This window comes from Chlamydotis macqueenii, chromosome 5 (genome assembly GCF_036417535.1).
Source record: "Chlamydotis macqueenii isolate bChlMac1 chromosome 5, bChlMac1.mat, whole genome shotgun sequence".
Taxonomy (NCBI): Eukaryota; Metazoa; Chordata; class Aves; order Otidiformes; family Otididae; genus Chlamydotis; species Chlamydotis macqueenii.
Window position 1 is genome coordinate 26,051,815 of NC_141560.1, and position 10,464 is coordinate 26,062,278.

General features: G+C 56.6%; 1 protein-coding gene across 1 annotated transcript; it reads right to left on the reverse strand.

The window, feature by feature from the left end:
* Positions 1-6,328: 6,328 nt before the first annotated feature.
* Positions 6,329-9,026, reverse strand: FOS (Fos proto-oncogene, AP-1 transcription factor subunit). Its single transcript, XM_086749168.1, has 4 exons — positions 8,720-9,026; positions 8,084-8,329; positions 7,854-7,961; positions 6,329-7,733 (listed from the first exon to the last, which is right to left on the reverse strand). The coding sequence occupies exons 1-4, from the start codon at positions 8,858-8,860 to the stop codon at positions 7,131-7,133; spliced, it is 1,098 nt and encodes a 365-aa protein (XP_086605294.1). The 5' UTR covers positions 8,861-9,026; the 3' UTR covers positions 6,329-7,130.
* Between the last annotated feature and the right edge of the window lie 1,438 nt (positions 9,027-10,464).

Consider the following 10,464-nt stretch of genomic DNA (forward strand, 5'->3'; position numbering starts at 1 on the left):
AACATCCAGAATTGAAGGAATGAGGGCTGTGCTGTAGCCCAGAGTTAATATGGTGTAAGAGGGCAGCGTGGAAACTCAGCAGTCCACTGCCGAAGCTTGCTACCTACCCCCTTTGATTTAGCAGCACAGGCATAGCCAGGGAACTCAGGCTTGTGGCCCCTGGAACTTGCTGGCAAACGGCAGGAAAGAAAAGGGGGAGGATGGGAAGGATCTGAAATTCCCGTGAATAGTTACAGCTGTGAAGAGCTGAATTCTTTGAAAGTCTCAGAGCTAAATCCTTATCTGTGCCGAAACTCCATGCTTGGCTTTGCACTCAATTCTTATGTAATGACAGCAAATTACTTTGGTTTATCTTCCTCAGTGTCCTCGAGGTTAGTGACACATCATCATTAGGTTACGTTACTATTTTAATTCAATTGCCATACCACATGCTTAAGTGCTGTAACAGAGCTTGTCCTTCTTTCTACCCTGCGCTACTGGCAACTGTCATTTCTCCTACCATTAGAGTTCAAACGCTTCATAGCAGCAATTGCATCATTCTCGTGCTGAAGCACCCACTACACTTCAGAGCAGTGTCAAAATAATGTTTTACTTAAAAACGCCAATAGCCTGCTAATGTCTGAATCCTGTACATGTCATATTCTACGCTTTATGACTGACACTGCTACTGTACTTTATGGCCTTTGCAATACTGTTACCTATGCAAAACAAATACTTGGTTTTGCAAACATAAACAGATAAATACTGTATTACAAGTTGGTTTCACTTCCCGTATTCCCTAGCATGAGAAGATTCAAGATGGGCTATTTAAAAGGAGCTAAATCCTTACCAAATGGAAAATGCAATGCAACCAGAATTAAAATGACTCCTTTAATGTTGCAGCTGGTTGTCTTTAGCCAACAGGATCAAGTTACAAAACATTTGTATAAAAACAAAGCTCAGATACAATCAGTGAAGAGGAGCTGAAAATCTGTTGTTCTGCAGACCAAAGATGCGGGATGAGGAAACAGAACAAGAGCTCCATAATTGGAAATAATGAAAATACTTTGTCCACGTGCTAGTCATGACCTTCTTTTGTTCTCCCATGATATCCTGTTGATATAATATCCAGGTCTCTTGTGGACATCCGCTGTTTCCAAACGAGGAGAATGAGTGTTTTTAGTTTCACTTCAGCACCTCAGCGGGTCACCAGCCTACCTACTATGCCTGGAAAGCCTGCCGGAAGCAGCGTCAAAGGACAACCTTATCAGCAGAAGATCCGAACGGACATATGAGATCACATCTTGTGGTAATTTAAACACATTTCAAATGCCATTACAATAAGGAAGCATGGAATAAGAGCAAAAGTTCAGCTAAACACATACAAACCACATAGGAAGTCGTAGTTGATCAGATAAAACACACCTCTTCTCTCTCTCTGCTATTGCCACAGTCTTCTGACACTACCTGACAGCAACCACCAGAAGAAGACTGTAAGGACAAAGTCAGGGTGCAGTGCTGCCTTCCCACAGTATTCCCCAAGGCCCCAGAAATTCACAAAAATCAGGATTTCCACAGCCAAAGGGGATATTTTTGTATTTAATGGTCCTCATTAGCTTTTTCTTCTGTTCGTTTTCTGGACTTCTGTTCAGCTCAAAAAAACCCCAAACCTTGTAGTATCCACAAAATCACACAATAAGGTTTTCCACAAGTAACCACAATATGGAATGAGCAACCTCATCAAGTTTGGGTTTATCCCATATTTTCCCTAAGTTGCATTTGATGCACATCATTCTCATCTCTAAAGAAACCCACCCTCACTCATGTCTCTGTAAGGCTGAAGAGTCCTAGTTAATTTATCTGTTTCTCACCCAGAATCTGTTCCACACCTCAGAACATCTATTTACTTCTCTGCACCTCTTACAGTGCTCTACGTCCTTCTGAAGATAAGATCAGAACTGTACACAGGATTCAAAGCACTGGCACACCGTGGATTTTCCCCGTGCCATAATGATGCTCTCTGCTTTGTTCTCTAGCTCTTCTTTCTTACCTCCTAACGATTGATTTGCTCATTTACCAAGCCTTGAGCTGAGATTTTCACAGAACTATTACTATGGCAAGACCTTGTTCCCAAGTGGTAAATCAGCTTCTAGGCTGTTCCTGATATTTGAAGTTAGGATGGTTTATCTCCCATTTAAAACACTTTACATTAACACACATCAAATTGCATCAGCCACTCACCTTGTATTGTGACATTTAACTAAAGTTCCTCTCAGACCACAGGCTCCAGTTCAGATCCTTGTGGAACTTCACATATTGACTCCTTCCACCGAGAAAACATTTTTGCTCTGTCTTACAGTAACCTCTCTTTAACCCAGTGTCATCTACCCACATGAAAACTTCTCTTATTCCATAGTTTCTTCAGAAGCTTTTGCTGATAGATTTTGTTGAATGCTCTTTAGAAACCCAAGTAGATGGCATCAGCTGGATCTCTCTTGTCCACATGCTTTGCCGACTCCTCGCAGGACTCCAAATGACATGTGAGACCATGATTTCACTTCAGAAAAGCTCTGCCAGCTCTCCTGGTACACCATTTTCTCCCTGCGCCCACTAGTTTGCCTTTTTAAACCGTTTTCATTAACTTGCCCAGTACAGATAACAGGCTCGTTGCTCAGCTGCTCTCCAGAACTTTTCTAGCCACTTTTTTTTTTTAACTGGCATATTAATTATCTTCCCATTCTCTGTTATCAAGGCGCTTCTAAATGAGATGTTACACATAACCATTAGTAAGCAGCTCAGCTATTTAAATCTTGACTTCTCTTAGAACTCTTGGATGAGTGTCACGCAGTCCAACCGTTCAGCGCTTTTTATTTTATCTATTTGTTTCATAACCTTTTCTACAGACACTTCAGCTCGAGACATATCCTCTGATAAATCTTTCACAAAATTGAGTATAAGCACGGGGATCTTCTTAACTTTCTCCACCGTGAGCACAGAACAAAATACTAATTTAATTTTTTTCTAGAACCTTATCTCCTCTGAACAATCCATTTATTTTTGACTGTCCACTGGCTCTGACAACTTTTTTTGGCAGGCTTCCTGTTCTATTTTGACCGCAGAGTCAGATTTACTGGCAAAGTAACAACAAAACAAATGACAAGAGAACCGGCAGAACAAGTGTTCAAGGATACAGGTGCCTGGTCACCTGCTATGCCAAAGTCAGGGTTTCATAGGGTAGCTCTGACACTGCAAGCGCAGTAGGAAGGAGAGAGGGGAAAAAAAAAAAAGAAAAAAAAAAAAAAAGCCAGTAATTTTCCATCATCACAGGTCAATTCTTCCAGCTAAGAGCTGATCTTGGAGATGTGCAGGTGGGGAGGTGATGCCAGGGAAGCCTAATTAAGGACAGGGAGGGCTACAGGCTGTGACGTGTGAAGCCGCCTGGGATTCAGCACCCAGCATTACGGGAGCCAGGGAAGCGCCCATTCCTTCTCCAGGCACCTCACGCCCCAGGGGGGGCCGGGGTGCTGCAGGAGGGGTAACGGAGCCCACGCAGCCTTGTCAGCCCACCACTGGTGCCCGCCTGCGAGGGGCCCGGCTCAGCCACAGGCGTCAGCCCTTCCCCAGGCTGGGGCAGGACACCGAGCCGTGGCCCCAGGCTGCGGGCACTCGGGCAGGGCCTGAGGCCCGGGTGAGGGTGAGGGTGAGGCTCAGGCACCTCCCCTCGCGCTCACCCCCCCCCCCCCCCCCCCCCCCCGCTCCCCCGACTTCTGGAACCTTCCCGCCGCAGGGCCGCACGCGCAGCCCTGCGCCCAGCGCCCGCCGCGGGAATAAAGGGTGCCCCCGCCGCCTTGCCATATATGGGCACGGCCGGAAGTACTTGCGTCATGGCGTTGGCTCGCAGCGTCTCCGCGGGGAGCGGGACGTCACGTCCCTGACGCGCCCGTCGCGCGGCGCCCTGGCAACCAAACAGTACACAAGGCGGCGGGGAGGGGCGGAGGGCGCGCAGGCGCAGGGGGGCCCGGCCCCGGGCTGCCGGCGGAGGAGGTGGCGGCGGCGGCCGCCGTCGCGGCCTGCGCCCACCGCCCACCGGGCCGCCTGAAGGGAGGGCGGCCGCACCTGCGGCGGGGCGGGCCGGGCCCCCGGCTAGCGCGGAGGGTCCCGGGGAAAGCCCGCATGAGCCCCGCTCCGGGCCTCTCCGCCCCCCGCCCTTCACCTGGCTCCCTGAGAGAGCCCCGCCGGGCCGCGCTGGGGCTGGCCCGACGCCGGGAACCTCCGCGGTGACTGCAGGTATCGACAGCGGTGCCCGCTCGGACCCCTGCGCCCGGCCCTGGGGCCTGCGGGGGAGAGGGGCCGGAGCGCTGGAGACCGGGGTGTGGGGCGGGGGGCGCACGGGAGCGTGTCGGGACTGCAGCTCCTGTCAGCGTGTGGAAGCGGTCCTGGACCTGCAGCACCCTCCTGCATCCTGGGCTGCTTTCCCGTGCAGCCCTTCTTTCTACCGCAAACACCTTGAAGGCTCTTGGTGTTGTTTTCCAGCTCTGCCTTTTGGAATTCCTAATAACAATTCGACTATGCCTTGCGCTGTGTTGCTGTTTCATTTCTAAGAATTAATTACACTGCTGCCCTCCATGGGATCAGGAGGCGTCAGAAGTAATGCGAGCGTTAACCTGCTTGTCTTATCTCGTTCCATTGTTTTGTTTCACAAAGCTTTGTACTGATACCTGCGTGATGTATCAGATACAGCTTATAAATGAAGCACATGCATGTAATCCCTTCCAACCAGAGATTGCTGTGTTACTCCCTCTCATGGTTCTGTTGAAGTTAGTGGCAAGATTCCCGCTGATTTAAGTGAGATTTCACTCCAGAGTTCTCAAATGCTAGGAAGCAGATAAATCACATCCACAACACACCATAAATTTTATGTGGTGCCTCCTGAATCCCAGATCATCCCTGACTGAAGGCAAAAAGCAGGGCTGGAGCCTGGGGGTTAAACCAGTTCTGGTCTTTCAGCAGAAGGCACGGTGTGAATGTTCCAGATTCACTGACTTCACAGGATTACTTGTCACATAAGTCTCGCCCTCTTGCAGCTATGCATACATGACTGCTTCAGGGGTCAGCACTACCCTGCATTTGCTGTGCCTGGGTGTTGCCCTCGTAAATGCGAGTGGCAATGTGAAAGTAGCTGCTACTTAGTGGGTGGCATCTCAGTATCAACTGGGGTCATTCTTTGTCAGTTGCCGGCACTGCTTCCAGCTTAATGTTGAAAGACAGGAAGCCGTGTGTGTAATATTTGCTTTTGCACAGGGCAGGCCTTATTGAGCAAGCCATGAAACTGTAATACACACTATTGAGATGAGATACATCCTGTGCATATTCTGATTAGGGAAGGGGTGAAGAAAGGAGAGCTTGCTGCAGTGACCAGGAAACATGGAGTTAACAGCCTTCAGCCACACACATATGCCAGTGCAGGTGGCATCCACCTCCACCCTGAGAAAGGAGTTCTCGAGAGCTGGAGTGACTGAGTTGGAGGCCTGACTGCTCTCATGGGAGCAGAGTAGTACTCTGCATGCAGGGGCAACCTGCCCCAGCTGCTGTCCTACCAGAGGTGCGTGTTTCACTGCACAAGTAGCAGCAATAACAGAGGGTAGCAGCCCCTCTAAATTAACTGGGGACAGGGAGGTCATGTTGTCTTGTTACACAGGTCCCAGGGAGAGAGCATGTTCCCAGAGTACGTGGGGTGTTTGCTGTAACTTGTTTCATCAATGGACTAGGCTAACCTTCATAGAAAGTGAGGGGCGCAAGGCAAGGGGCAGTGTTCCACCTTTCACCACTCAACCCAAAGCAAGAAGAAAGTGCGTGAACATTTCTCCTCCCCTCAGGGCCAAAAGGCAATACTCTCTAGCTGCTCTTAAGGGTGCTAAACCAAATCCAGGGTGTGCGTGTCAACTGCTCCCCAGGCAGGAGGAAGCTGGGCTCAAATGGACCCCAGTCTGGGGACTGCCTCGCTGATTCAGAAGCATGAGCTCCCCTGCCCTTTTTACCTCCTTTCCAGTGAGGCCTCCAGCTTGTCCTTGAAAGGCCACAGCAGGTGACATGCAGAGGAGCAGGAGGGGACCAGACCCAGACAGGTGGGATGGGGAGAGCCATAAGGAGTGGGGTGGGCGGGAAGGGCATAGCCACAGTCAGCCCTGACTAACACCAGGGCAAGGTCTTGATGGTATTCCCACCCCCACGCACCCCGTGCCTCAGGCAGTCTGCAGTTTATAGAGCCCAGCCCAAATTAGAGGTTAAGGAACCTCTTTAGGGTGACAGGGAAGCGATGCAAAAGGTAACACAAGGACAGCTCCAGCAGTCAACTTAAATGCTTTTATTGACAACGTCTCTGAACAATAATAAGCAAACAATGCTTAAGTTTCATCCAAAGTCACTTTCCACATGTCAAAAAAGACCTCAAGGTAGAAAAAAATAAAATAAAAATATAAATATCTGAGAATCCATCTTAATAAATAAATTAAAAACACAATAAAAACGTTTTCATGGAAAACTTATGTCAGAACATTCAGACCACCTCAACAATGCATGATCAGTAAAGTTACGATGAACATCAATGTAGAACTACAGTACATGGATATAGCTATTCATCTACCTACTAGAAAATAAAATAGAGTCTCTTTCCCCCCACGTAAAATGGGTCATTGCTAAGTCATCAGAACACAATATTGCCAGGAACACAGTAGTTATTGTCAATCAGCTGCACTAGATACGAGTTGGAGATACCCAGCACCAGGTTAAATTCCAATCATTTAAAACCAAGAGATTAATTAGTTAATGCTAGTGATACTAAGGAGGGGAGGGAGTCACCTACCCAGCCATGTGGGACATGCTACAGACTACCAGCTCTCATGGATGGGCCATTGGGGACGAGACAAACTCCATGCGATTTGCTACATCTCTGGAAGAGGTACGAGGCCTTGGTGCGGGGCACTTCGCCAGGCCCTGGGGCACCAGGCCAGGCGGGGGGGACGGGGCGGGGGGGCAGCGGTGGCAGGGCCCTCCCCGAGCCCGGGGAGCCCCGTGGGGCGGCAGCGGCGAGTCCGTGGGGGTGGCACGGGCAGGGGAGGGGGCCCGGCAGGTCAGTCAGTGCTGGAGCCCCCTCACAAGGCCAGGAGGGTGGGGGAGCTGAGGGAGTCAGACGAGGGCTCGTTGCTGCTGCTGCCCTTCCGGTGCGCAGCAGCGCAGCTGGGGAAGGCGTCCGCCTCGGGGTAGGTGAAGACGAAGGTGGAGGTGTAGGTGCTGGGGCAGGGGGTGCAGGTCACCACAGGGGTGCAGAGAGGCTCCAGCTCACCGCTGGTCCCGGCGCCCAGCGACTCCCAGTCCGAGGCGTAGAAGGAGGAGGCCCCAGGCAGGTCCATGTCGGGCACGGAGCGGGAGGCCTCCCGCGGCCCCGTGGAGAAGAGCAGCTCGTCGAAGGGCTCAGCCTTGAGCTCCAGCCCACCGCCGCCGGTCTCCTTGGGCGGCACAGCCGGCGGCGCCTCGGCCATCAGCGGCAGGGCAAAGGCAGCCTCCTCAGCGGGGCTGGGGGTGCCCAGGTCCAGCGCGGTGGCAGCCGCCAGCTCCTCGGAGAAGCGCAGCTCCTCGGGCATCTTGCAGGCAGGCCGGTGGGCTGCCAGGATGAACTCCAGCTTCTCCTTCTCCTTCAGCAGGTTGGCGATCTCCGCCTGCAGCGCGGACTTCTCCTCCTCCAGCTGGTCGGTCTCCTGCGGAGCAAGCGGGGCTGTCAGCCAGGGCCGCCGTCACCCCCGGCTGGAGTCGCGTCCCCTCCCCCTCCTCGCCACCCCCGGGTGCCCCCCACCTCCCCGCCCCGGGGCAGCACTTACCGCCTGCAGCGTGTCGGTGAGCTCCCGTCGCCGGTTGCGGCACTTGGCCGCTGCCATCTTGTTCCTTTCCCGGCGGATCCTTCTCTTCTCCTCCTCCTCCGGGGACAACTGCGGGCAGAGAGAAGCCGCTCAGTCCCGCTGTCAGCCCGGTGTCCCCCCCCCGCCCCCAGCCCGGCTACCACGCCCCCCACCCACCCCATTCTCCCGAAATGCCCCCAGTCCCCGCTCACCTGCTCGACTTTGCCCCTGCGGCCGATGCTCTGCCCGCGGCTGCCAGGCGCCTTCAGGACCGCGGGGCGGGAGTAGGCGGAGGGGGTGGGCGCCGAGACGCCGTAAGGGTGCCCGCGGCTCTGGGAAGGGGCCACCGAGGAGATGAGGGTGGGCTGCACCAGCCACTGAAGGTCGGGGCTGGTGGAGATGGCCGTCACGGTGGGCACGAAGCTGGCGCTGGAGACGGCCAGGTCGGTGCAGAAGTCCTGCGGGACAGAAGAAGGGGGGGCTGCCGTCAGCGGGGCGTCCGGACCGCTCCCCGCCGCCCCCGGGGCCGCGCCGGCCGCGGCGCCGCGCTGCCAGCGCCGGCTCCACACGAGAGCGGCCTGTTATAAATATCTCTGACGTCCGCGCTGACGCAGACGCCGCTCCGGAGTCTCCTCAATGAACTCGCGTTTTATCAATGAAGCCGCTTTACACACCCGCCGCAGAGCGCGGCCCGGGCCACGGCTACCCCCCCCCGCCGCTCCCCTCGCCCAGCCCCCGACCCGGGGAGCAGCCCGCCGCGACCTGCCCCCCCTCCTCACTACGCCCACTCCCCGTCCCGTCCCGGGGTGCTCTCGCCCCGCAGCGAAAACGCGGCCGCGGCGTCTCACCTGCGGGTTGACGGGCGAGCCCATGCTGGAGAAGGAGTCCGCCGGGGAAGGGTAGTAGGTGAGGCTGTCCCCGGCCGGGGAAGCGCTGCTGCAGCGGGAGGAAGGCGCCTCGTACTCTCCGGCGAAGCCCTGGTACATCATGTCGGTGCTAGCTGCGCGCAAGCCGGCAGTGCGGTGAAGTGCGGACCGAACGCGGTGGTAGCGGAGCGCCCTTGGGGAGGGAGGCGAGAAAGAAGGGGGGGCCCGGCTGCGTGCGTCCCTCTGTCCGGCCAGCGCCGCGCGTCTCTGCGTTCCGCCGCCGGGGCTGCCTCTGCTGCTGGAGTACCGCGCCGCGCCTCCCTTTTATACCCTCCCGCCGACGTCACTGGGGACGCGGTACTCCAGCCCGCGGGGGGGAGCCGCCCGCCCCGCGCCGCCTCCGGGGCCGCCCCCGGGGCCGCCCGCCGCCGCCTCCCGCGGAAGAGACTTGCCACGAGGGGCGGGAGGCTGTCTCTGGGGCGGGGGGAGCCCTACGGGGGGCGAGGAGGGGAAGAGGAGTGCGGTGGAGGGGTTCCCCCTCGGCGCGGAGTGGTACGGCCGGTCTCGGGAACCCACTGACGCAGATATCCTTATATGGGATACATCCTGTGCGAGGGGGCGTGACTGACGGGAAGCGCTCCAGGCTGCAGCCAAGTGCGGCGGGCGGCGCGCGGGACGCGACGGGACGGGACGGGACGGGACGCGGCGGGCCCACCCCGCCCCCCACCCCCCCCCCCCCACGCGTGGCGAGACCCCGCCGAGGGCGCCGTCCCGCCCCAGGTGACCCCCTCCCCGCGGGCCCCCCCCCCCACCGCAGCCAGGTGCTCCGAGGTGGGCGCCGGGCAGGCGTGTGCGGTTCGCACCGCGAGTGAAACCGCGTCCCCGCGGCACGGAGCGGGGGCTGCCCGTCGCGGGGCACGGGGACACGGCGCGGAAAGCCTGAGCGACCCCGCGGCACTATTACGTGTCGGTTATGTACGCAGAGTAACAGCCGAGGGCGAGGGCAATGACACGGGGCGCCGGGAAGCCCTGCCAAGGGGGAAGCCTGGTGGGCTCCGCAGCCCCCCAGGAAAGTTGGGAGAGCACGGGAGCGGCGCTCCGGGGCGCTGGGACACCCGCCAAGGGCACAGGCAAGGGGCCATCGGGAAACCACCGGCGAGGAGCGAGGGGCGAGGTTCGTCCTTTCCTCTAGTTTGGGTTTTGTTTTGATCCTTGTTGCAGCGAAGCCCGGAGACACCCACCCACGACGGGGATGTCAGGCAGCCCTGGCTCAGGTCAGGCGAAGCTGGGAGCCAGACCGCAGACTCGCCTTGCACGGGAGCCAAGAGATCGCGGCTATAGATAGTAACAGGGAAGCTGCAGCAGCGAGTGTGTTTACAGCAACAAACAGAGCCCGCAGCGCAGTCTCCAAGCAGGAGCGTCACCCAGCCAGGCTGGGATCCTGCTGGCAGCCTCTCCCGCTCTTTGAGCTCATGGGCTAAATGCAGCGCCTGATGCTGCTGCTGCTGTTGCTGTTGCTGCGCGAAGCAACCTCCCGTTCTTAGAGATCTGGGCCACGGGGGCGGGAGAACTGGGCCAGCTGCTATTTCTGAGCTGCCCGTCAGCGCGGAGGGGACAGCCAAGGACTGCCGCAGCTCACGGCCTGCACCGCTCCCTGGGAAAGGACCCGCGGGGGCCAAGGCTGCCTCCCGCCAGCTCAGCGCAGGCCCGTGGGGTAGCCCCTCTCG